The sequence below is a fragment of the Camarhynchus parvulus genome, chromosome 2, assembly GCF_901933205.1.
Source record: "Camarhynchus parvulus chromosome 2, STF_HiC, whole genome shotgun sequence".
NCBI classification, from domain to species: Eukaryota; Metazoa; Chordata; class Aves; order Passeriformes; family Thraupidae; genus Camarhynchus; species Camarhynchus parvulus.
The window spans coordinates 54310920-54338004 of record NC_044572.1 but is presented as its reverse complement, the minus strand read 5'-3'; the positions used below and the strand labels follow the sequence as shown (position 1 = coordinate 54338004).

The 27085-nt window shown below is 43.6% G+C and overlaps 1 protein-coding gene across 3 annotated transcripts in view; it reads right to left on the bottom strand.

Annotated features, from left to right (window-relative positions):
• VOPP1 (VOPP1 WW domain binding protein) overlaps positions 1-26009 on the bottom strand; it is a 75838-nt gene extending 49829 nt beyond the window's left edge. For 2 of the 3 annotated variants that reach the window (XM_030971365.1, XM_030971363.1), the window contains exon 1: positions 12370-12606. Coding sequence is in view for 2 of the 3 variants with exons in the window: in XM_030971363.1 (XP_030827223.1) it covers positions 12370-12420 (51 nt within the window). In the remaining variant the exon portion in view is untranslated. Of the gene's footprint in view, positions 1-12369; positions 12607-25923 lie in introns of those variants that run through there. The other variant, XM_030971362.1, reaches the window with a different exon arrangement.
• Between the last annotated feature and the right edge of the window lie 1076 nt (positions 26010-27085).

Below are 27085 nucleotides of genomic sequence, written 5' to 3'. Positions count from 1 at the left end.
GCACAAGACAGCCAACTGCAACAAGGAATCACCCACTCCACGAAGGGAATTTTGGGGTGAAGCTGCAAACTGAGCCCTCAAATCTCTAGCCTAACATACAAAAATGAGAAAAAACATGCTAGGAAACAGATATTCAGGCAAAAGGTACAGGATGGAAAGCTGCATTTCTTTCAAGGGAAAAGGATTTTAATTTATTTTTTTAATCTGCATCCAACACCTCACTGCAATATGTGGAAAATGGATTTATAAGGCACTTTTAAGGGCAGATGGTACAGCCTTTCCTTCTGCAAGTGGGGAAAAGTAAAGAAATGACAGGAGAGGCAAAACCCACATGGGAAGTGGTTGTGCCAGGGCTGAATCATAGATGGAACTGAAGAATGCCTAGAAAAGAAATAAAAAAGGAAAGCACAGGAAAAAAAAAACATTTTAAAAAGAGAACAGGAATGCAGCAGCCAGGGAACTGGAAACTATTGTGAATCATGAAATCAATAACGCAGAAAAGAGAGAGGAAAGCCATCCTAAGCCAAGAAGGGTGGAACAGCAGTCCAGAGCAAGGCTGGGAGGAGGAGGAGAAAACCAGGTCAGAGCCGTAGGTGGAGAGAAGATTATGTGGCAGCTTGATGATAAGGTTAAAGAGCTTGAGCTTCAGGCAGCAAGAGAGGAGGAGATGAAAAAGCAATTCAAGGTAGAGAAGACGTAGCTGTAGCAATGAGAAAAGGTGGCAAACTGTACCTTCAGGACAGTGAATGGGAAGGCAAACTGAAACCACACATAAGAAAACTTAAAAATAACCCCACACCCACAACAAAAAGGCAGCAGCCACCCAGACTCCAGAAGCTGATCTGAAAACTGCAGGAACATTTTTGGAGCCAGGACCGATGCTCCCAAATGAACCACTGGTGCTTAGAGAACTTCTTTTGCTCGCCACAGCCTTTCATCCAGCTTCCTGCCTTCTCCCAAGCTATCCTGAGCTCACCCCTGCACAGCCTTCTCATGACTAAGAGACTACAAGGAACAGCACCCATCTCCCTCACAGTTTCTCCCTTGACTTCAATTAGCATCAGAGAGCTCTCATTGGCTTTGGCAGCATCTGATTTTTTTTTTTATGAGTCACCTTCCCTTCTGCAAGAGAGGAGGAATAAACCCATGAACATGATTAAAGTAAAGAGTGGGGTTGAAGCACACATGGTCTTCTCAGTTGTCTCAAAGCAGGCAATGAGCCTTCTTGCTCCTCACCAGGATCCTGGAAATTGTCCAGCACCTCCCAGACACTTCTTAGGGTGGGGTGGGGGGAAGAGGTACTGGCAACTTCAGCATGAAAATCAGACAGCTCTGGGAAGTGAAAGAAAGCAAAAACAGCCCCAATTCACGGAGAAGCAACATGCGCTCCTTCCTCCATCATCTGTTCTGCCTATGCATTGCACAGCCTCGTACAGATGCCACAGGCAGGTGGCACAGGCTTATCAAAAGCAGTTGGACACCTTCACTGCACCTGTGGAGCAGGTCACACCACAACATGGGGGCAGGGGGACCAGCAGCTGGTGTGTCTCACCACAGCAGCACAGGAGTGACAGAGCTGCAAAGTCTCTGCAAACACACACAGCAGGCACAAGTCTTTCACCCTGCGCCACTGCCCAGCACCCACTTCTCCCAGCGCCTCATCACTGTGGATGGCTATCACAGAAATAAATGCATATTCACAAGCTATTCTTAGCGTTCACCAGAGAGGCAATTACCAAATTACCCAGTTACATAATCTCTTTTATATAATCACTATGATGCTTTTCTCCTTATGCAACATGGACAGTGGCCGTGGCTGGCTGAAGCAGCTGCTGCTTCCCCAAGGAGAGCTGCAGCAGCAGCTCCGTGGGTGGACACAGTGCTGCACAGTGCAGGTGCTCAGAGGAGTGACACCAAGGGCTGCTTCAAGGCAACCAAACTTTTCAGTCTGTGTGCCTTCAGCCCGGGGCAGACACCACCATCCCTGCCCACAGGGCTCCACAAGCTGCACAGAGCAAAGGCCACCTGCACCTCAGGCTGGTTCAGACAGCAAATCCAAAGGCACCCAGCACCCTCTAGGCAGCCTATCCCAGCACTCACTGGAAGCAAGTGGGATGTCTCCATTGACTTTTAATGGCCTTTGGATGGAGTCCAGGATTAGGGCTTTAATAAAAATAGGAAGTCAAGATTACTACAGAATTAAAACAAGCTTAATCCAAATCCCCCTGGCTTTGTGCCACAGCTGTGCCCATGGTTTTTGTCCACAAGGAAAACCAGGTGAAGCTGCAACATAAACGTGTTCCCACAGGATGCCTTGTGACAGGCACACGTGCACACAGAGCTGGCAGTGTGGGTCAGCACAGCCATGCCAGGAAGTTTCAGCAGCCAGGTTTTGGGCATATTCAAATGTGTCTCCTACAACATTTTCAGGATCCCATGCAATGCCTTCTAGGAACACTGAAGATAGCTGTTCAAATGATTGCCACATACACGGTATAGCGAGACCCAACTTGTTAATATTCACCCTGGGCTTTAAGGAGTCAGCGTCAGACGTATTACCCACAGCACATGAAAAAACAAATCTAAGACCTGGATTTCAGAAAACAGAAGCTCCAAGATCTACAGATCACCTGCAGATTCTGAAACACTTTTCTATCACCATGCTGCAAGTTCAGTACTAAGTTCAGCTGGTTGCATGGTGCTGGCATTATGTGAAAGCCCCAAACTGCCTTAGGTTTTCCTCAACATTATGCAACTTGTAGTAGCTCGCTATTATTAGGCACTTGCGCCTCTCCTGCTCCCTAGCTTCCCTAGAAATACAGGTCATCCTAAGAAATATGCAGGCAAACATATGCAGCCTTAGAGTAGCACTGTAACATACTTGATGCAGGGACACATGCACACAAGTTTAGGAACAGAGACCGCTATCGTTTCAGCTACAGAAACAAAAAGAAATGAAGCAGCCTAACGTCTAACATTATCTTATGCTATCTCAAACAGCAGGATGACCCAGTTCTGAAGAGTTTAAACCTAATCCCATACGCTATTAGTATTTCTGTATCACAGCCGAGAGATGTGAATTACTTTAGTCAAGAAGCAGATCAGAGCAGAACTGGAGTCCCTGATGCAAAACCCACTGCACAGGGTGCAGACCATCATGGCAGCACTGCTTGATAGTTCAGGATCAGCAGGCATCCTCTGCACCACTGCTGCTCAAAACATTGAAAATCATGCTTATCTTTACTGATAAACATTTGGGATAGGCAAGACAGCACTCAAGGTAGGAGGATCTAATGTCAGCCTGAAAAAGAAAAGCAGACCTCGAAAAAGTAGATTTAAAACTTCTTACCCACCCATCCTCCCCCACTTTTTTTTTCTAGGTTAGACAATTGTCTGACCATTTGAAAGCAGCATGTTCAGAGATCATGTGTCCTCTCTTTTGGACTGAGATTCTGCCAAACTTAATGGCACTTGAACAACTGAAGGTGGACTTTTACACCCATTACCCTTCCTGTAATAGGTTAAACCCCTGCCTCCAATTGCAGCAGGGAAATAAGGCCCTGAGCTGGGAACTCACACTGTAAGAGAGCCAGCAGCAAATTCCTGGATCTCACTTACACCAGTATTGAGAGAATTATCTGTAGCAAAGAGCAATGTATTTTCCCCTCCAAGGAGCAGAAATGAAAGAAAACACTTGCTTGACTCATCCTTGCCTGGTTTTTACATCAAAAGCTGAAGCACTTACAGTCACCCACCAACCAGACTGAGAAATACCACTCTTACAGATATAATTTACACTTACAGATATAATGAGGAAATCAGAAAAGAATTCACTAAGTTAACAGGTTTTCTATCCACTTTAGTGAAGAGATTTAACAAAACTGGGCGAAACAAAACACTGAGCAACACCTGAGCAATTGCCCAGGTACAGACCTGTCTGTTGTTGTATCACTATGTCTAAACAGTGCTGCACAGTTGGATATCAATCTCCTGTGTTGACACTAAAGGGACTGTACCAAAACCAGCAAGGTATAAACACCTGGCCTTTTCTAGTTAGACAAGGAGCATCTCTTGTCCAGAAGGGGAGAAAAACTGAGTCAGACCAGGACACACAGAAGAATTTTGTTGGTGTACCTACAGCCATCAGACGTGCATGCAGCAAGACACAACTGTGCCAGCCAAAACACCCCAAGTCTGCAGCAATTCAAAAGAAGACAATCTTTGCTACTACACTCATTGATTTTTTTTTTTTTTGCTAGTATATGTTCCCTGACAGAGCTCCTAATTTATTGCCAACCAAACCCTCTGGATCACAGGCACACCTGCTCTTAACCCCACAGCAGCACAAGCCTATCACTCTAAGTACACTGCTGGCAAGACCAAGCTAAGCAGAGTAGGCCTCCAAAAGCATCATGCTCCCTTGGGTGTTAGTGCCACTGACTGAGGCCCACAAAGATGAACATGCACAACAAAACTCTCCTTTCACATCAAGTATAACATGTGCTACCCATCGCCTTCAGCCTGCTATCTGTGAGACCCCTGCCACCTTCCCACACGCTCATATTCCTCTCATACTAATTTCATTTCAGGATTCTCCACTTCTTCACACTCCCAGGGAAGATCCAAACAGACTGGAATGCATGTAACTAGAAAGACACAAGAAAACATAAAATGTAATTACCTTAGAAGGACAAATCTTTAGAGGTATTGGCTACATTCCTGGAGTCCACAGCCCTCCCATCTTATTCCAGCAGCACAAGACCTTGGAAGGAAGGATCCATCCTCAAAACTATTGCCAGCTCTTTAGTTGCCTGATGCCTACCAATGTCAGAGGTGGGAGACCAAGCCAGCTGGCACAGCATCTTTCCTACTCCAGCTGGAAACAGTGAGCTGCCTTACAGAGGGCTCGTGTGTAGCCAGGACTGGAGTCTAAGTATGCTCCCATCACCCTGCTTCATCACCCTTCACAAATGGCCACTTTCCACTCCTCTGGAAAGTTCCTCTGAACCTGGAAACTGAGGCCCACATCACTTCACAGTCACTTTCAATGAAAGGCCAAGGTTTGTTTAGACCTCCAAATGAGAGTGGTGGAGTGAAGGGTGCAGCAGAGGAGTGCTGTGTTTGTAGTTACCCTTGGCAGGACTTGTGGACAACAGTCCCTCCATGTTGCAACTGATGCTGAACCTTCCTCAGAAGTACAGTCTCCATCCATGACCCTCTCCTGCCCCACAGATGGAAAAGATTGGGGAAGCCATCAGCTCCTGGTTGAGCACTTCTGCTCTAAGAGACATGTGGCAGGTGATCTGAGAAAATGGTAAGACTAATTTTTTCCAAATAGTATCTAATGGCGTCTTTCAGGCAAAGATAAGAAAAAAATCACACTCTGTTTGTTTCCCCTTTTAGCAGTGCACAGAAGAGGTTTCTATGATTGCCTTTCATTCCAGTACAAATGCAGCATCATCTAGGGACACCATTTATCAGTGGATGTGGCTGTTTTAAGTTTACCATTGGACTCAATGACCTTAAAGGTCTTTTCCAACCAAAAGGATTTTATGATTCCCATTAGGAGATACCTAATGTATGGAAACAAGAAGTGTGCAACCAAAATGAGCAGTCCTGCTCCAAGCCATACATTCTGTCTCCTCCCTTGCAGCAAGTTCCATGATGCTATACCAAGGCACAAACCTCTGCTGAGCCAATGGAAAACGATATCCTCTCACTTTTCTCCCCCAGACCCTTTTTTGTGGCTTTAGTCATTCATGGCATCAGTGGGTTGATATGATCCTTTAGTGGTCCCAGGGTTACTAGAGCTGCAGGAGCTGCCAAAACCAAGGATTAGAGACCACCCTTGCCAGTAACAACCACACTTTCACGGCATGAGATACAGATGAGAAACCACTTCTTGCTAGTACCTGTCCTTTAAAAAGTTTACCAGACTGAAAGCTGAGTCATTGAGAAAGAAGGAAGAGATTTTTAGTTGAGCTATTTGAAACACAGGTGTAGCTAACACCTATTTAGCATGAAGTTGAAGACACACTTCTGAAGAAAGACATTTTTAACTCAGCAGTGATAACTCTTCCATATAATATGTGAGAAACCTGTCAAGATATATTGTTCTCAAAAAGGAAGAAAAGATTCAAAAAACCCAGATTGTCCTCTCATGCCCTTCTGAAATATTAGGCATGGCATTTCATCTCATATCTTACTGTTCTGGTATCAGGAAAGTGATAATATCCACTATTTAAGACCTTAGCTTTCTTGTCTTTAAACTGCTATTTAATGCCCAAGATCCCAGGCTGCGTCCCCAGACTTCAGACAAACCTAAGATTCATTTCCCAAAAACCACTATTCAAGCAAATAAAAGAAAGCTTTTAGAAAGGCTTTGCCTCTTGCTAGTCCAAAGGAGAGTTTATATGTGCCATAACAAACTCTAACAGGATTTCAACAAAACCTTCAGCAAAACAAACTCAGCTGCATTCCTGAGCATACAAAGCAACACAGTGCTGTCAAAAATTAGACCAAAAAAGTAAAATATGTAATGGTTTTTCATATGGATTTTACTTTTGATGTCACAACAAATTTGAAGTAAATTTGTAGCCACCTTGCCCCAGTAAGAGATATTTTTTAATTTTTTTAAAATTTATTTATTTTAAATTCTGTAGCATAAGCCTAAGCATTAATCTCTTTCTGCCTGTAATTCAGCGCACAATGATGACCAGATCAAGCCTCTATATGGGCATACTCATTGCAGTTTTTCTAAGCCTCTTCTTACTGGAGAAAACCAAAATGAATTTGTATTAAACCAAAGAGCTTCAATTGACCCCTTTTTTTTACTGATTTTAGTTAAATCCATTTCAAAAGAGCACCTGAAGTCTAAGGGCTTGCTTTGGCCAAGTTTAACCTTCCAGCCACCTGCACTAGCTGAGTGGCAAGTAGCAAGAGGAAAAACAGTCAGACAACTTCCCTTTTATGAAGAAAGCATAACGGAAAGTACTAAATATTTTTGACTGCCGTAAGAAAACATAAACAGATTTTACAGATGCTTCTTCTAATTTAAACAAAAAAACCCCACACCAACCAAGCCCAAAAAACCCCATTTGCACCTCCTCTTAGAGGATGCAAATGGCAGTCGGCCACCCATTTCCTACCCACCACCAACACGAATCTGTCTCCTCCTCAGCAGGAGCAAAGTGAGAAAAGTGTGTGAGCTCAGTCCTGCCGCCTGGAAATCACAGCCCATCTCGCTGCTGTCAAGAGGCAGGAGAGGCTTGCCAGCACCAGTTGGATCTCCAAACTATAAATCCTAAGAAAGCTCTTTCCTGCCTTCACTCAGCAATGCAATAGCTGCTTTGCAACCAGCTGCAGGAGGGTAAGGAAAAAAACACACCAGAAATTGTTTAAGCTGTTAAATCCGTTATGTAACCAAAACCAAAAAGGAGGAGAGGGTTAGTGGCCACATCTACACTAACAACTGTAGCAGAATTTTTGGGATAGATTTTTTCCCTTATTCCCCCCAGCCCCCATGGTGTGGTATTTGCTGGGGTCCCCAGGACAAAGGAGGAATTGATGAATTTGACTACATGTTCTTAGAAGGCTAATTGATTATTTTATGATACTATATTATATTATATTAAATAAATGCTATACTAAAACTATACTAAGGAATAGAGAAAGGATCTTACAGAAGGCTTAGCAAGAATAATAATGAAAAATTCGTGACTGCCTTCAGAGTGCCAACACAGCTGAACATGATTGGTCATTAAGTTAAAACAATTCACATGAAACCAATCAAACAATGACCAGTTGGTAAACAATCTCCGGACCACATTCCAAAGCAGCAAACACAGGAGAAGCAATCAGATAATTATTGCTTTCATTTCTATCTGAGGCTTCTCAGCTTCCCAGGAGAAGAAATCTTGGCGAAGGGACTTTTCAGAAAACATGACAGTGACACCACTGAAAGAACACGAGCTAAAACATCAACAGGGAAGGACAGCTCAGAGACAACAACACTGGTGTGCATGCACATTTGTACGTCCAAGGGTGCATACACTCTTATAGTCCTTTATATAAAGGAAAACCTGACCACTAATGGATAGAAAAAAATACCAGAAACAGGGGGAAGGGGAGGATGTAGTGATCCCCATAATCCTCACAAATTCTTGAACTCCACCTGTGCCTACCATGATTAAAATGTGTAGGTTTTTTCTTTAAGACTGGTGGCTTTCCTCATCTTAATGTTCTTGTTCCTACAAAGATTAAAAAAACAAAACCCAAACAAAAGAAAAAAAAACCCAAAACCCAAAACACAAACAATCAAACTAAAACTAGAAACAAACCTCTTCAAAAGGACAGAATTTTTTGGTTTCTCTGATTTGATAAAATCTCTCCTGTTGAAGCCCACTTACAAAAATAATACTAAAAAGCTCAACACAGCAGTTAACCAACTGAGGAGTACCAGCCAACTTTGCTTTTACTTAAACAAATCTTGTATGACAGACTGTCGGGAGTATTTGAATTTTCTTTCAAGATAACACATTTCGCTGTTCCTATGACATGTCCATTTTCTTGTTCTTTTTAAAAAAGGCCCTTGACTCTTTCATAGTATCTTTCATCTGACAAATTAACAAGAGGACTCTACTGATCACTAGATTCTCCTGGATACAATATAGAGGCCAATCAGAGGTTTAGGCATCTAAAATTACTTGACAGTTTTGAAAGTTGAGGCTACCCAGCAAGCTTCTCTGCAGCAGCAACAATAAAACACCAATATTACCACTGCAGCACAGACAGGGTCCTCTGTCAGCCTGCAACAGCTCTGTTCAGCTTCCCCATCCTTGAGCTGAGCTTCAGCTACTGAGCTCTCCTCCATCCAGCACTTCCACAGCTTGTGAGAGAGAAAGCAAGCACTCAGTCTGAGAAGTAAGCCCCACAGAGACACTGGTGCCCTCATTCAGGCTGAAAATAAGCTTGCTTCATCAGGGGTTGGGGGGACTGCCTGTTTAGTTTTATTTTTTCCCCATTCCAAAGATATCACTATTCATTAAAGTCACATTTAAGCTCAGACAACCAAAGCCCTTGGGATCACTGATAAAAGAGAAGCAAAAAATTTTGACATATATGCCCCAAACAGTCATCACTTCAAGGACCTCTTCAAATCTTTCTATAAAACTGAGAGCCAACTGAGACAAAATACAGTCCTGTTGTCAGAACCACGAGCCAAGCTAGCAAGCAAGACTACTGGTTATTTGTGAGTGCAGAAACCATACAGCCCAGTACTGTGGGTATCCAAGTCATCCAGGCTCCTGGTGAAAAAGGGCATTTCAAGCAACTGCAGTTAATAACACACTGCTAGCTCCAAGTAGCCAAATTAATTTGAAAAAGACAGATAACGATTCAACAGTCTTCATTTCATCCTACGAGAACCAAAATTACCTGCCAAATTGTCCACCTCATTTTACCTTACTTGCTAAACTGTTCAACTGCAATTAAGTCATGAGCAAAACACATGACATCTTTAGCTTTTCTCCCCTAATAATGTCTTCACAGAGCAGAGCTTTCAGGGTCCTGGGGTTGGAGATTTTTCTTCCACCATGGTCTTTGTGGTTGCAGTGAAAAAACCCTTGTCACGCAAGAAAACTCAAAATTAATTCCCTTCTCCCACCATCACAGTGCTCTGAGTGTGTTTCTGTAATTAGCACATCTCAAGCTTGTCTAGAACAAGGAGAGGCATTTTAGCACCAAGAGCCAGCAATTTCTTATGTGTAAATCCTGCTTCAATGGTGATGCCTTTAGTCACCTTCATGAAACCAGCCACCAGCACATGGAAGCTCCTTCCCCTGCCCCTCAAGACCCTCTTCTGCATCTTCTGCCTCTACATCAGGAACAGCAAACTCTCACTTGCTCGTGGGAGACTGCCACAGCCAGCTACTGACTAGGCTTCAGCCTGAAAGCCACCAACACACACACTGCCCACATCCAAACTCACACCCACCATGAACCTGGTGTATACTTAACCGTGAAGGAGTTCATTCCTCTCATCAACATAACCAGAAATAGTGGTTTTGCAATACACAAACATTTTACAACAAGTATTTTGGGTAATCTACCCAAGGAAAACCTAGCTAGAACCAGTAACACCAGCACAGAGTGCTCTGACAGACTAAATGGGTTCCTCCCCATAGTACCTGGGTAATAGTCAGAGCCTTTTGCAAAATGATGAATGAAAACCTTATTTCTCAGCTCACGCGCTGTTCAATAATAACTAAGGTCATGCTGAAGCTGCAAACAAATTTAAAACAATTGCAACAATGTTATTTCAGATAATATCCAGCACAGAACTTTGTACAGAAGACAGCGAAAGTTTCATGCACCAAAAACCTTCAAAACAACCAGATGTCTCCAATTAAGTTATTTAAACCCCCAGCATTCTGTTTCTGGGCATGTAGAATACTGCCTTATTTACACAGCCATCTCATTTTAATAGGCAACCTAAGAACTCCCAAGACAGAAAAAAAAAAAAAATCCACAAAACCAGATGGCAAAACAAGCATTCAAGATTAAAGGAAAAGGGGGGGGGGGACACCCCACAATTAAAACCACTAGAAAAGCTTAAATAACAGCAACGCTGGCTAGATCCAATGAGGATTTATGCAAATTACTTTTTTCAGGCACGAATGATCTTTTTCAGCAGAATACACGTTAAGAGAGCAGACACATCTAATCAAAGAGATCCTGGAGGGGTGAAACCTTTCAGCGTCTCAGATGAACACAATCCCTCAGGGAAATGGTGGTGTTTGTTTCATTTAATCGACATTTTGCTATTCCTGCTTTCTGAAGAGCTGCTGTGGAGTCAAGAGCAGTTGAGGACTAGAACCAAGGCCAGGTTTACGGCCAGGGAAAAGAGATGCAAATCAATTAACCTGTAAAGAGTTACGCTTATTTACATTAAGCAATGATTTTGATCTGAGTGTTTTAATGGCATGATGCTGGATGGCACAGTGGGCAACACACCAGAAACGATTCATCTACGTAGGTGGCATAAACATGTAGTAAACATCATTTGCATTAATTATATCCATTACCAAAAGCAGTAACTACACAGCGAGCACTCCTGTTTCCATGTATGGGTTTGGCGGCATGCCGTTTTTAAAAAAAAAAATTAATTAATTTCCTGTCTAAACTCCTCTATCACAGACGCAGCACAGCTCTTTCACCTCTCTGACACTTTCAGCTACGTTGCCTCTGGGCTTTAAGAACGTGGAGATGTGCCTAAGACAAGCCCACGGGTGTTTCCGAAGTCACCCCGGCACGCTGCCACCGCAGGAGTGGCGGCAGTGACCCCCGCAAGCTGCCAAAGCTGCCACCGGGAGCGGCACATGGCAGCGCGCCCGTACGGCTCTGTCCCGCGGGACACTGCTGCCCCCCTGCCCGCCCCCAGCCCCAAGGGTAAACCACACACCGAGAGACAGCTCGCCCCCAGAAAACATCTGCCCATCCGCCCGCTGAAATAAAGAGCTGCCTTCCCAACCCCCTGATCCAGTGTCATCCCAGCCCACCGGAGGGAGGTTTAAACTAGGCGATCTTTAAGGTGTCTTCCAATCCAAACTATTCCATTATTCTAGAACTGCGTGGCACAAATCCCCCCTCCAATTAATGAAAGCTCCTAATTCACTGCTTGTTTGGTTGTTGTAAGTCCGAAAGCTGCGCTATCCAGGTTTTCCCAGAAGTTTAACCACGCTGCACGGTGCCGCCACGGCTCCCCGTGAGCTGATGTCGCCGCACCTCTACCTACCTCGCAATGGACACTTCGCCCACGAAATGAAAATAAGAGGATAATGAAAATAAGAGAGGAGTCTTCCGTCTAACCCTTACTGACAGGGGCAGGCTTTGCGTCCCCTGGACAGTCTGACAGTCTGCTGGGAATGGGCAGCTTCCAGCAGCTCGTGCCCCCGCGTACAGGTCCCGTGTTACTCTGTTCCATCACACCGCGGATAATAATAATAATCCTGTGCCCCAGCAGTGAGATCCCGGACACCCGGCGAGCCCGGCCGTCGCGAACGCCCGTGAGCGCCGCGCCCGCAGCCGCGCCGGGTCTCGCCCAGCCCGTTCCCGCAGCTCCCCCGCACTCCTGACCGCGCACCGCCTGTGGAGCCGAGCTCGTTCGGCAAAGACATTAACCCCGAAATAAATCGCCTCCCACGCACGGCCCCCGGCCGGTGCGGGCTGCAGCTCCCCTCGCCAGCCGCGCAGCTCCAGGTCGCGACCGAGGGCGGAACCCCGCGGGTGAACCCGGGGCTGCCGCAGGCGCCGCTGGGCAGGGCAGGGCAGGGCAGGGCAGGGCAGCGCTCCCCTCACGGCCCACCTCACCTCCCACAGCAGCGAGAGCAGCAGCGCGACCCCAGGGTGGAAGCGCTTCATCTCTCCTCCTCCTCCTGTTCCTCCTCCTCCCGCGGCGGCGGCGGGCTCGCCCCTCCGCCTCAGGCGCGCACGGGCGCTGCCAGCCGCGCCATCCCCGACGGCGGGGAGCTCCGGCGGCAGCGCGCACGGCGGGCTCACAGCAGCCGGGGGAGGCGGTCGCGAGTAGCCCGCACCGGGGGCAGAGGGATGAGGCGGGGCAGAGGGATGAGGCGGGGTAGAGGGATGAGGCGGGGTAGAGCGGCGGCGGGGCGGGGAGGGAGGCGGGGAAGCCCCGCAGCGGGGCGAGGGCGGGCTGACCCGCCGATCCCCTCAGCGACAGCGGCGGCGGCCGGAGCCCAGCGAAGCAGGGTCGGGGCGAGGCGAGGCGAGGCGAGGCGAGGCAGCGACCACGGGGTGCTGGGGAAGGCGGCACAAAGAGGCCGAACGCCGCCGCCACCCGCCACCACCGCCACTGAGGGCGGGCAGAGGAGCGGCCCGCCCCGCGGCCCCGCCCCGCCGGGAGGGGGCGGTGGTGGCGGATCCGTGACCCCGCGTTTGGTCCCGCACCTGCCCCGGGCCCCGCATCTCCCCCTGCCCCTGTCACCGCCCCCGCTTCTCCCCCTGCCCCGCATCTCCCCCTGCCCCTGCCACCGCCCCCGCATCCGCCCCTGCCCCCATCTCCCCTGCCACCGCCCCCGCACCTGTTCGCGGGTCGCCCGTGACCACGCCACCCCTTCCCCGGAAGAGCGATCTGCTGGAGTGAATCCAGAGGAGGCAACAAAGATGCCCAGAGGGCTGGAGAATCTCTGCTACGAACATCAAAAGAGTTGGAGCTCTTCGGCCCGGAGAAGAGAAGGTTCTGGGGACACTTTAAAGCAGCCATCTGGTACCTAAAGGGGGGTTATAGGCAAGATAAGGAAGGATTTTTTAGCTGTAGCGATAGCCCAACGGGCAATGATTTGAAACTGAAGGAGAGTCAATTTACGTTGGACATGGAAGAAGTTTTTTGCTATGAGTTTGGTGAGACACTGGAACCAGATTGCCCAGGAGGTTGTGGATGCCCTGTCTCTGGAAATGTTCAAAGCTGGGTTGGATGGCACTTTGAGTAAGCTGGTCTTGTGGAAGGTGTCCCTCCCCATGGAATAATCTTTGAGAGTCCTTTCCGACTCAAATAATTCTGTGGTTCTGTGATTCTATAAGGTGTTTCCTCTGCCAGCCTGGCGAGTGGGAACATGAGTTGTGTGCCCATGCGGTAACCTTTGGCATTTCAGAGAAGAGTTCTGGTCCTTCATTTCCTCAGTATGCTTGGTAACAGCCCTGGGATATCTACCTGTAAAGATCTCATGACAAATCCTAAACTGGAGTGGAGATACTCTCCAACTCCAGTGCTGATCTCTCCAGCTGCAGGTGGTTGGTGTAGTTATGCCTTGGGTGTTTCCTTCGCCGTGACCATCTTGTCCTGGTGCTTTGAGCCTCCTGTTCCAAGCCCTTTGCACCCTTACCACAGGTGGACACTGCGTGCAGTTGGAGGAAGGGAAGGCACAGGTCTTCTCTGAGTTTAGGAGGATTAGTGGTCTCTTGCTCTTGCTTTGTAGGTAAGCTAGCAACTTAGTACTCAGAGGAAAATCAAAATAGATAAGGGGAAGAACTGCCCCATTTCCCTTTGAATGGCAGACATTTCCCAGTAGCATTTCTGAAGGAGATACACCTCTCACTGTCCTTTGTGGATTACCTGTTAAAAAACTACTAGCGCATCCTCATAAGTCACAACTCCTTTGTTTGCCGCTTCCCTGTCATTGTAGTATTCAAGCAGGAAACTTGCCATCTCCTGATGCCACATTGCAGCAATACATCATCAGCTGGTTATTTTTTCCATACAGTGAACTTTGGGTGAGTTTACGAGTGTCTTCCAGCTGGCACCATTAATCATACGTGCTCTCAGGCCTGGGTCATATGCCGTAAGTAAGGAGTAACTGTGTACAGGTTCCTGCACACTGTATGACATTGTGTACTCAGAGGCAGCCTGCACAAGTGGCCACTCATTTTGATACTTATTTTTGTCTCTGTTGGATGCCAACCAATCAGAAGCTGTGAGATGGCTTTTTCAGATGAATGCTTACGTCTCTAGTTCAATTTGCTGGAAAGTCCCTAAGGAAATGTCATGGCCATCGCTTTGTCCAATAGTGAAATCTGAATAAGGAAATTATACACACAGGTGTCTATATAATCTCAGTTGAAAGGTTACACTTTCTTACATCTGGCATATTGAGAAAGACACATTCTACACTGGGTATCACCTCAGAGGGATCAGCTTATATTGTCTCAACATAACAATTCAAAGTCAGGCATCACTTCAAAAAGGCTCCAATTTATAGAAGTTTGAAAAGGATGGCTTTCAGAGCTCTGTCCTGACGTGTGGCTAACCCTAAACTCTCTTCCCATTCCTAATTTCTGTGTTGCATGACCTAGGAGACAGTGTTTTGGAGACACTCAATGACTCTTCATAGAGAAGATAGAGAAGAGCATAAAGATGTTTAGGGACATCAAATTAATCTGAATGTCCGTGCTGAGCACAAGTGTTCTGTGCTGCTGCTGTGTTTCCAAGGGTTCTCTGGCAGTCCAGAGACAGGCAGAAATCCTGACAGCACAAATTCTGGGAGAACTGAGAAAGTACTAAGACATAAATAAAACTTCAGAAAGAAGTCTGGAGTCTTGCAGCTTAAGACACTACCACCCTTGGAGGCTGACCCTGCCAAAATTTTCAGCTGATGACCCACTATCAAATGTGCCTGGGCAAGAGCAAGCTCTAAAATGCATTTCAGTTAATTATTAATACACATATAACTACTGACTTTAGTTTGAGAACTAATAAAGGGTTAGAATTTTTTTTTCTTGAAAAAAGATTTCAGCTAAGGCAAGAAAGGCTGAAATAATTAACAGCTTTTAATCAATAGACAGATTAGCAAGAGTGAGATTGGAGAAGCAGTGGGCTGGAGGAAGAGGAAGCTGCCCAGTGTGGAAGCATGTGCTTCCCAGTGCATAGTTTATTATCCAGCCTAGATAAACGTATGGATGTTCCATGCTATAAAATTCTTTCCAGGCCAACATAAGCTGAAAAAGGAAAAACATCTCTTGGCCTCAAAAGAAACAGTTTCATGTTCTGTTTCAATCATAACTCAGCTCCCCTTAGTGATGTCTTCTTTCATTTATACCTAGCTTCAAGAAGCCATCTACATCCCCAGGGAAAGCCCATTAGCTTCAGTGGAGTTCAAATACAAATGAGCTTGGCTCAGCATGTGGCATTTTCTCAACAGAAGTGTGAGCTGCAGCACAGCCCCTTAGAGCTTGTCTAGGCGAGAAATGAACACTTTCCCTCCACACTGCTGCAGCTTGACACAACAGAGAAACAAGATAAGGCTTTTGTGGGAGGCAAGGTGCCTAGCTAAAAAAAACCAGCCCCTTCTTTCACATCCTGATTCAAGTGTCTCTTCAGTTACTGTGTCCAAAAAGCTTAAAACTCCAGAGCTTACAGAATCTCTGTATAGAAACAAAAGTTTATACTTTACAATGAAATAAAATTGTTTCAGGAGCAGCAACAGTAACAAAGCTTTATTTTACCTGATTGAGGCTTGTACTGCAGCTGATATATTCATAATATGCTGCTTCTCTGTGGAATCTTAGGTGTTCCTCAATAATATTGCCATAATTCTCTCACCAGCGGTTGCCAATATTAACATGTTTCTTTTACTCAGCTACCTCTCTTTCCTGAAACATAAGAGCATACATTATTTTTTGAGACTGCCACTGCTTTGTCAATTTTTCTTTTTCAAACTGAGTAACAGGTATAAAAATTCCTAGGGGGCACTCATAGTGCATATGGATATGTGTATTTTGTAGACCTTATTTATTGTGAACATTTGAATATTTTTAAATAAGTAAAAAATAAACTGGTTATATTGAACACTTCCTTGTTTCTGTTGAAACAGTTGTGTTGTTTCTAATACTGTTGAGAAATATTCAATTCCACAAGGGCTGTGTGTGAAGCAGGTAACCACTTTATTATGAACAAACAAATACATTCTTTTCATTTGCTTCCCTGTATGAGCTGTAAATAATTATGTACCTCTACAATTTTGTATTTAAAATATTTCACTACCTTCTTCACAGGTGCTGTTAAAAATTAGCCAAATCTTTAATTGTTTTCCAAACTCTCTATTTTAAGTGTAGGATCACCTTAAATATATTTTGAGAGTTTGGAGGTTTTTTTATGATTATGTAAATGCCAATAGCCTTTATCAGTAAGTTAAAGAAACCCCTTTTAAAATGCATAAAATATTCAGTAAATGTCTAAAGCCTTTGAAAATTATCACTGGTATCTTTTAAGAACCTACACTAGCATTATTCATTAAAAAAAAGGTAGGAAAAATATTCATGAATGCAGCAATAGCCAGCCAAGACAAACACAGCATTATATTTCTGCAGTTTCCATATCTTGTTCAAAGCAATTTGTTTATACAGGGTGTGTTTAAAGAAAAAAAAACCACCACCATTGTTTTCTAACTAACAAGCAGCTTATGCAAAGGTGTAGTTTCTTGGCAGAATAATAGTTATAGTCCAATTTCCCAGAATAAAGGCTAATTTTTTTCATCGTTTGCACCAGTAATTAATCATTGTGATTGACTTTAAATGAAACTTTAAGGGAATATGACTCAGGACTTGTTGAAGTTTCAACAACCTACTCCAAATTCAGTAGCATATTGATACCAGTGCCTCTATCTTCAATAATTATATTCCAGTAAGAGTCTGTGGAGATTTAGAGAGATGATCCAGATGTAGTAGCCCTCTTACCAGTGCTAATGTAAGAGTTTATACCTCCTACAACTTATTTTTTGTGTGGAAGGCTATTACTGAGCTACCTGGCACTGATTAAAAAAAAAGTGCCTGATTCGTATTTTAGGATTCTATTACATCCATTGATCTTCATTAATATCTGAAAACTGCATGTAGAAGTCACTTTTCCATAACTAATGACATTAAGTACACCTCCCTGAACTGAAACAGAATGGCTGCTTACTGGATTATGCTTTGAGACCTCTAAATAAAAGTCCACAGTAGCCATAGTCACTACTACATTGGAAGTCTATGTCCATTTGAAAGAAAATATAACACATTTAACAGATATGCTGAGAAATGAAGGTGGAGTGGTTCTCTGTAAGCTGTTCTACCTGGGCTCCCAAAGAGCAGCCCCACTGTCACACACTGTGACTTTCAGGCTTTCTTGAGGGAGTCAAATATTTGTCCATCATATTAAAAAAATAATTCTATAGGGAACAGTATTTTGAGAAGCAGCAACTACAAGATAAGCATTAGTATTCTGAAGGGCAAAGTTTATTGATTAAACATACTACCCAATTCAACCAGAATAGCTGTGTCAATCAGATCAAATGCGGTTTTGTTCCATTTTCTCAATAAAGAACGGAATTTTATCCCCTCAGCAAAGATATTAATGCTTTGTTTTAGAGAACTCAGGAGCTGAGGGGAATTATGTTTTTCCTGGAAGATGGATCATTTGTAAATGCAAACTCTTTGTTTGCAATCCATGGTGAGATGACAAACGTGCTTGCTGGAAGGATTAAGGAAGGTTAAGTTCATTCAGAGCATCATTACAGCACCAAAGCTCATCGCCAATGAAACACTTAGGCTTTGAATTCCTTTTTGGGCTCCTGTTATAGATTTCAGTGGATAGTTGGAAGTCTAAACACATGCTGTTGAATCTAGGTGTAGTGCGCACCACCTCAGACCTGAGCATGGTGAGTACCAAACACTGTTTAATTAGAGCAGTAACTTTCCAACCCACCTGCAGACAGTTTGTAAGGAGACTGAAGAAAAAGATCGTCTGGGCAGGCGATCAGACCTGCCAGGAGAGGAGGAAAGGGCTGAGCTGCACATATAGGGACAGGGAGATCAGATGAAGAAACCTGCCTTTGGCCAGGTAGAATCAGAGACAGAAATCAAGTAAAATTTTGTCAGGAGGATCTGAAAGCTGTGAGAGGATGAGACAGAGCAGGGTGGGACTGTGAAGAGGAATACACGGCGCAACAGAGCACAGTGAACATAAGAAGAGTGGTGGTGGACAAGGGTGGAAAAGGACTGAGACAGAGATTCCTTGTGGTGATATGTGTACCACTGAGGGCCTCCAAGCCCTAGAGAGACAGTGGTGTGGGGCAGATAAATGCACTTTGTGTCTTCTCTTGGGAATGTGAGAGCCTGCTCTCACATTCAGAGTGAGAATTCACATTCCCATGCAGAGCAGGGGAAGAGGAGATAGTGCTTCTCCCATTATGGCCAAGGACAGAGCCAAGAGCTACCACCTGCCATCACTGCAGTGGAATAGCCAGCTGTAATTTATATGAAAATATGTCATATACCAAGCTGCTTTTTGTTCCAGAGTCTTTGTCAATCTGCACAGTAAACTGCAAATGGAAAAAAGGATGGTCTGGCTGAATGTGTATATGTCCCCATCATTGCTTGCTGGCTTCCTGCATTGCTCACCACTAATTTCTTCTGCAGAGAAGCCACTTGATTTAAAAACATTGTTATCCTCCCTGAGTGTTAAAATAAAAGGGATGAGGAGAGGAAAGGGATGTTGGCAGAGACTAAGAACAAGAACTGATCACTGTCAGGAGTATGTTGTGCATCTGGACTCTGACCGTGAGCTCTCTTAGCACTCTGGAGAAAATGCCTGGGAAATGCAGTTCCAAGAATATGGTGGCTTAATGGAAATGTAAAGCCATCCCCTGTGGCCCATGATGACAAGACCTCTGGAATGAGATAGTCTAAAACACTTTATTTTGCTTTGTCTTATCTTCCTGTCCATGCAACAAACAACCTCTCAACTCTTACAGCATCCCCCTAGCTAGAAAATTAAAAGCTCCCTGAGGTCATTGGTTACAGTCTGGAATAGTGAAACCTCAGCAATCCAATTTTTCTCATACCAGTGTAAATTAGGATTAATTCCACTGAAGTCAATGAGACAAATATAAAACTAGTGCAAGTGAAGAATCAGGTTTTAGATTTCAGCTTTAAGTCAAACAAAAAGATGAAGTTGCCTAGTGAGGGGTTTTTTCTTCATTTAAAATAGTAACCATTTCTGGATGGATTTTTTTCTCCTTCAGTGTGAATGTATCTGTAGCATTTCTTCACTGCTAGAGCCTGGATATTTCAATGTGAAAAAGAGCATCCCATTAAATAAAGATGGAAAAATGCATCAACGGTCTGGGAATTATAGGCAACAAGTTTATTAACTAATGTCCTCCAAGCAATCTCAATTTTCTCATACTGTAATGAGATAGCAAGAGGATTAAGCTGTTGCTGTACCGAAAATAAAATCAACACTAAATATATTCTAGAAATCACAAGGGATAAAATGCAATTGATGTCAGAATGACAAGAAATACTAATACTAATAGGGCATCTGACCTGTAAAACAAATAATTTTCAGTGATGGAAAATACAAGGGTTGTTAAAAGAACCGTGCAATGATGTTGTTCACTTAGTCTGGTGTAGTAACTGTAGAGAGCCTCACGAGGGCCATTATTAAAAGAAAGATTATTTAACCTTTCATCAGCCTTCTTGGAGATGTGCTGTCTCCATCTACAGCCCCCACACATACACACACTTACCATGGCTAGGCAGGAAATACTTGTCTTACTGGTACCCCAGTGCCATCTCTATGCCCATATGCTCCCATGTTTTACTACTTCTAATTCTATCAGCTCCACTACCACAGTTGCATACAAATCCAAAAGAGGGGATCAAGTGTATCTCCTGCCCTCCTGAAAAATCCTCAGGGACTATAATAGAAGACAGAAAGTTGCTGGTGGTAGACGAATAAACTTTCCTCCTCACTCGAGTGATGGTCTGCAAGCGTGCCCATGGGGTGACCCTGAGACCTTCAATAATACAAAATCTAACTACCGACCAAAGTTGTAAAGCAGTCTTGATGGCATAGCTTAAATAAAAATTTAGGGCAGACAGATCTGCAAAGCTGGCTGACATAGACAGCATGAGGTACAGCAGAGTCATGACTCATGTTCTTTAAACTCTGTACAGGGTTATCCACCATATGCTTGTGTGAGGTAATAAACTGACAGGCAAGGAAATTTTCAGAAGAGATGATAAGTCAAGGAAGGCAAATGTGGAATGCAGGAGGTTGAATGTAGGCTTTGTCCCTTGGGCAGAGTATTCAAGTACTTGTCTCAGAGTGAAGTTTCATAGTGCTAAACCATTCAAGCACAAAATGCAATACTGATATGAGTGCTGGCATAGGTCTCACTGTCTAAATGGATCCTGAGAGGCTGTGGACAAGAAGGTTTTGGGTTTTCTGGAATATGAACAGCGAGGTTTCTATGTCAAGAGTGAAGAAAGAAGCCCTAAGGATTGTAGACTCAGTAGGTGTAACATCTCTTCAGTGGAAATACTAGATAGTATGATTTTTTCACCCTTAAAAGGAATAAATAACTCCAACCCATCTGTTATAACTTCTTCAGGAAACTTGAGGGCCAGAGCCAAGAATTCCCCCCTGGCAAAAGTGCAAAAGGGAATGTGTGTGCAGGCACTGACCCTTGTAAGGCCCTGCATGAGGAAACTACCTTGGTTTTCTTTGGGAGTGCATACTGCTTATCACATAAATCAAGACAATTCCTTCAGCTGAGGAGCACCAGCTCACTAACTCAAGATGCACTCTGGCAGTCTGGTTCCCTGTGTAAATCTAAATGTAAGGATTTAGTAAACAATAAAGTCTGTTGAAGTCAGTGATTTATTTTTTGCTTGGCCTTAACAAGCTGCTAATGCTATTCAGCACGGACAAATATCTCACACCTACCTAAACTCCACTACAGCATTTATTATCTCAGACACTCCTTCCTGGCTGTTCTGAACCGCTGCAGTGTGCTCTGCATTGTTAAATAACTTTCAAGCTGTTCTATTTTCACCTATGTTAGATTTCTCAACTTGCCTTGTGTTAGCACACGTTTGCCCGACCCTTAGTCAATTTCAAGTCCCCTCATTAAAATCTGTATTTGTGCTCCCATACACATATCTTGTAATGCTTCCTTTCCCAGCTAGCCCAGCTTGAGAAACCCTTCTGTGAGCATGCTTCAGGGTGTCTTTGCGTTTTAGGGAAGAAGACTTGGATTTTCTAGGCTTGCTGTATTGAAGAAGAGGAAATTTGTGTTCATCGCTAGAAACCAAGCTCTGGAGCATAAGGGACGGAACATGGTGGGGATAAATAGCACTGCTGGGATAGGGGCATGAAAACAAAATGGTCCTTCCAAAAGCCAAGGGAAGCTGATAATCTTACTAGGCACTCGGTAGCAACTGCTCTTCCACAATGCCGGATGCTAAGAGGGATGAGTAGCTCATTAGTGCTTTTCTCTGATAGTAAGAACTACATGGCATTCACACAGAGATATCCCAGGAGCATAAATTCATGGAACACTTGAGGCAGAAACCCAAGATGATACATACATAATGTACAGAGAAGCAGAAACTTTCTTCTGCAGCCATATAGAAATGGTACAAACACAAGATTGGTTGCTTCAAAAGAAAAAGCAAGAAAAACTACTTCCCTGTTCACTGGCACAAGCCTTTCCATCCTCACTCATCCCATCCCTTTCTCCCTACTCTCTTTTCAAAACAGCAGCTGACCATACACCAGGAAGGAACAGAATAACAGATCTGAAGTGTCCCAAATATACCTTTAAGATGCAGCCATAGCCCCCAAAATAACAAAACCATCCCACAATCCATGCAAAAACCATCCTGAGGTGCATTTTTGAGCAATAGATTGAATTCTTAGTAACAAACAGCAAAGCATGCAAAAGAGCAGAAAATAGGTTTAAAACAATAGCAGTTTACACATTGAAAAATGGATCCAAAGAGTCTCTTCAGGCTGCAGCTCTGTTAAAAATTGACTTGATTAGAAAGAGTTCTGGTCTCATATAGAGTTGTGGGGAATTGCTCCCACATATCAGAGAAGTGTCGGCATTCTGCAGCTCAGCACAACAATCACTACACACCCATCCATTAGATATTGGAGTGACAGACAGCTGGATATCAACAGGCCAAAGAGCAATGCAGCTTTTACCAGAGGAGCCAACCACTCAGCTGCCATACACACAGCAGAGCCATACATAGCATCAAATGTCAATGTCAACATCAATTATTCACTAATTATTATCTATGCATTATTGTTAATAGTACTGGCTTTGACATTTGCAGGGATTCTGCCTGCAGAGTGATGCAGCTCCCAGGGTGAAGTGCTTCTGGGCTCCATTCAGGGTGCATATCCATTATCCTCTTGTCCTTTTTTTAGTAGTGATGAGAGGTATTTACAGGAACAATAGGACTGACAGGAGACAATATCCTTCTTAGGGAGACATTAGTCTGCCTTTCACTGTACAAAAATCTGCACAGGTTTAAGAGCAAGCATAAGAAGTCTGAGCCAGATGGTATTCCAGCAGTAGCTCAGCATCAAACTGTTTGCACTGTGCCTAGAAAGAGTCAGACTTAAGATGTTTTTGGGAGATGAGGCTGGTAACATTAATCACTCTTTGATGTCTGCTGTATTCATAGTTCATTGACAGAGACCTTGAGCCTGTGCTAAGATATGGTGAGCAAGTTATCCACTGCTTGCGATCTCCAGAGCTTGGGATAAGATATTTTTTATCTCAGGTTTGAGAGTTTCCAGTATAAAAAGTCATAAGAAGGTAGAAATATTCTTGATGCCAGTAAGCAATATTACTTTATAACTAACTAGATTAATATGCATTTCAAATGAAATGTGAAATCTGATAGCTAAAACTAAAACCAAATTATTATATTTCCAGTTGAAATAGTTGATAATTTGATCTTGTTGCATCCTAATAGGATATCATCAGACTTGCAATTTTAACAGTGTAAACCAAGTAACTCTAATAACTCTTTTCACCCAGCTGTTCTTACTGAAGGAAATGAAGACAAGCACAACATGTTGCAGCACTTTTTCAGACCACTAGACCATCCTAATCTAATTTATGCTGGCAACCTTTAATTTTAACTAGGTCAGTTCACTCTCTGAAACCATGGAGAAAAGTATCCCGACAATGTAAAATTATAAGTATTGGAAACAATACAAATCTGAACTTGTAAGTAAGAGAAGAGCAGTGTTTGAATAAAGCTAGCCACAGTGGAAATATTGTGTGAAGCTGCCACAGGAAAAAGAAACTCACTTTAGAAAGAAAAAGGGAATTACTTGCATTGGGTGAGATCCAGCAAGCTATTGAACTCAGCGGGGGATCTTTGTCTTGGTTTCAGCAGGCTTGGCTTGGAGCAGTTGTTTCTCGCAGTTCAGAGAATCAATTTGGTTCTTTGACTCTTGAGACTGAATTGAATGAGTAATACTTACTCTGATAATCTGGAAAGCCTGCTTGACTGACTTGAGGATGTTTAGAAAAACTGTGCGCAGCCCACCTCTAATGGTGGCTTCACTGATCTTTGCTGAGTTGGGCTCCCCAAGAACTCCTGGCTCCTTCTTCTACTCCCTGCTCTCCGAGAAGAACGTGTAAGGTACCTGATGCTGCTTCTTCCAGAGACTCTCTGGAGCTAATACTTATTGCAATATTCCTAACTTTCAGATTTTAATTAAATCAAAAGTCAGTGGAATCATATTATTTTCGGCTGGTTAGATTTTAATGATGTTTTAAACTGATCCTTCACTTTAATGAAATAATTATATAATGCAGGGATGTGTGGTGCTATTCATCTGAATTAATAACATGATCACTTTTTGTGCTGTCATTTGTTGCTGAGGAGGGAGAATATCAAGCAGCTTTCTCAGTCTGCAGATAGATGAGGCAAAATTCTCCCTGTTTGTGTTTACTGAAATGCCCTCTCCCTTACAGACCATGTCTTACTGTGACTATTCTTCACAATTCTTACACCCAAAACTCATGGAGTCTGTTTTGTTTCTGGCTGAAGATGCCAATTTAGCATTGCCAGGGCAGGTGACCATTGCCTGACTGCTTAACACAATGCAAGAAGAATACAGAAAGCTTAGTTATAAGGAATGAAACATTAAAGCTTTCTGCTGCAGGCAGTCAACAAAAATGAATTTCAAGAAGCTTTGTGAATTACGAGAGTTGGTTAGGATAAAAAGCTGTTTAAAGGAAGTGGACATTTAATGCTGAGATGAAAGGACAGGTCAACAGGAAAAGGAGATGGCAGCAGTGTTTTACCTGGTGACATTTTTTCAAGGGCCTCTGTACTTCATTTGGGCTTTCATTCTTCTTTGCAGTAATTATTATGTACGCAGTGAAGTAATTAGAAAGATGCTTGGTGCTCTGCTGAGGCTTCATAAGGTATTCAGCTCCTGCAATCTGTCTCTGTGAGGGGACACACTCTCCAGAGAAATTATGTGGAAACCACATGAGGGGCACCGCAGAGAAAATTTCACCATGTCCTGGCAGCCAAACACAGTATGTGTCACACTTTTTAGATTTTCATCTCTAACAGAGAAATATAGTCATCAAAAAATATATAGTTTTGTAGTCTGGGTACACATGAAAGGCGCTGTTGCCTCATTTCACCTGAATGTGGTTAGCCACTCCATATGGGTGTCATGGGGATGGACCTGAAGGAACAGATTTCTACCTGACAGAAGTATTCTCAATCTAGTCTTATTGCAACCCTGCATGCCAAGATCGCTTTCCAGAGCAAAGCAGAAAAAGTTGCCTCCTCTCGTGTGCTTGGTGTCACAACTGATTATCACTCCATCAATGCTGAGAACAAGAAATTCTCTGCTCCCTCTCGAGGTCACACCATCCTTGCCCTTTGCTCTCCATCACAGTCACCTGTATCCAGTCATCCTCAGCCCAGACAGCTTTGGTTAGGTCAGCTCTTAGCCAGTACTCTCCCAGCCCCTGCTGTTTTTACTGTACAAAGGGACTTGTTTGGCCTGAAAGAGCACCCATTTGGCCTCTGGTTCTAAGGTCTCCATTGCCACCTCTACATACAGCACCCCACATTAGCCCCAATGAGACAAATAAGCTGCAGCTCTTACGCTTTAAACATCAGCAGACCTGCTGTCTGCCCTTACAGGTCTTCAGGGTGCATCATCCACCAAATGAAGGAGCTCTCAAGACAACTCACTGTCAGGTTTAGCACGGCTCCATACATCAACCAGAACTCATTTATCTAAGTGCCATGGTTTACCAATATGTATGGGCTACAACCATTAATCTAAAAGGGATCTCCTAAGTCATCAAACCTCATTTCTTGCTTTTTCAAGACTCTCACTCAGTTCAACCATAAATTTACCAAAATACATCTTTCCTCTAATCAAATTATGTTGAAAAACAGGGAAGAAATTTAATTTAAAAACCTTGTACAAACTCATCGCTTGATGTTTGTCTGTTAGGAAAGCCATGTCAAATCTTAATTATCTTTCAAAACTAATATCCTGCAACTTTTTGTGATTTTACCAACCTGTGTTGCAGCCAAGGTGGGGATAAGTGGGCTGTAGTCCACAGTCCAGAGCATACCTGTGTTAGCACCACCCAGCAGGTTACAGCAGTTGCATATAACCTTGCTTCAGATAGCTGAGAGAAGATTCTTTTCTGGGTTCTTCATCCACATCCACTATTTTCAGGGTTTCTTTCAAGATTTCTTTCAGGATTCACTGAAAGAATTCCTTATTATCATACCCGCTTTCAATCTGAGCTGCCATCACTTCATTATCAGTTTTCATTTGCAGGAAGTCAAAATATTTTCCATTTTCTGGAAATGTTTGAGGTCTTTCACTGAGATTTCCTACAGTCTGTTAAGTTTTTTTTTCTAGAATCTTCACCCAGTAGTCTTCACTATGGGTAAGCAAAAATAAAAACTTTCTCAAGCGGCTTTTTTTCACTGTGGTAAATTCGGGGTTCCCCTTTTTTTTGTAACCCATTACAATGTTCTTTGCAATACTGGCAAAGGTCTTGTGGTAGGATGTGAGCCCTGTATGTATATGCTGTGAGTGTCTGAGGAGTTGGTGCAATTTGTGCCTTTTTGCATTTTTTTCTAATGGTGGAAAGTCTCTCTTTACTGATCATGGATGATATGCAACTTTTACTGTCCCAGTTCTCACATGTCTTATCTCATTTTCAGAAGAACTCCATTACTTTTTTTCACCATTTGTAAATATAGCTGTTCCTACTCCCAGCTGTAGCATGAGCTAGGATATAGGTAGAAAGAAAGCATTTTGGTTCTGCTGTGGAGCTGTTGGCAACGTCCCCTTAAGGACCATTTCTGTATTTTTAGCAGCATATCCAAGTGTTGAGCTTGGAAGGAAGGACCAAAAGCTTTTCAGGATGCTGGAAAGAAGTAGAGACCCAAATGTAGTGTTAAAGCACAGGTGAATCAGGATATGGCAGAGGGAAGTGGAGGAACTCGCAAAAGTTTCCTAGGAGGATGGAGAAAAGTGGATGAGCAATGAAGCAGGAGGAGGCCATGGTCCAGAGAGCCAAGAGTAGCCCTTGTAAGTGTATTTTGAATGTACATATTTTGTAGTTCCAGGTGCATATAACCATCAAACTCTTGGAGTAGAGGATAGTAATTACCAAGAATTCTCATTATCTTTATTTCAACTCCTTATTTGACATTGAGAATC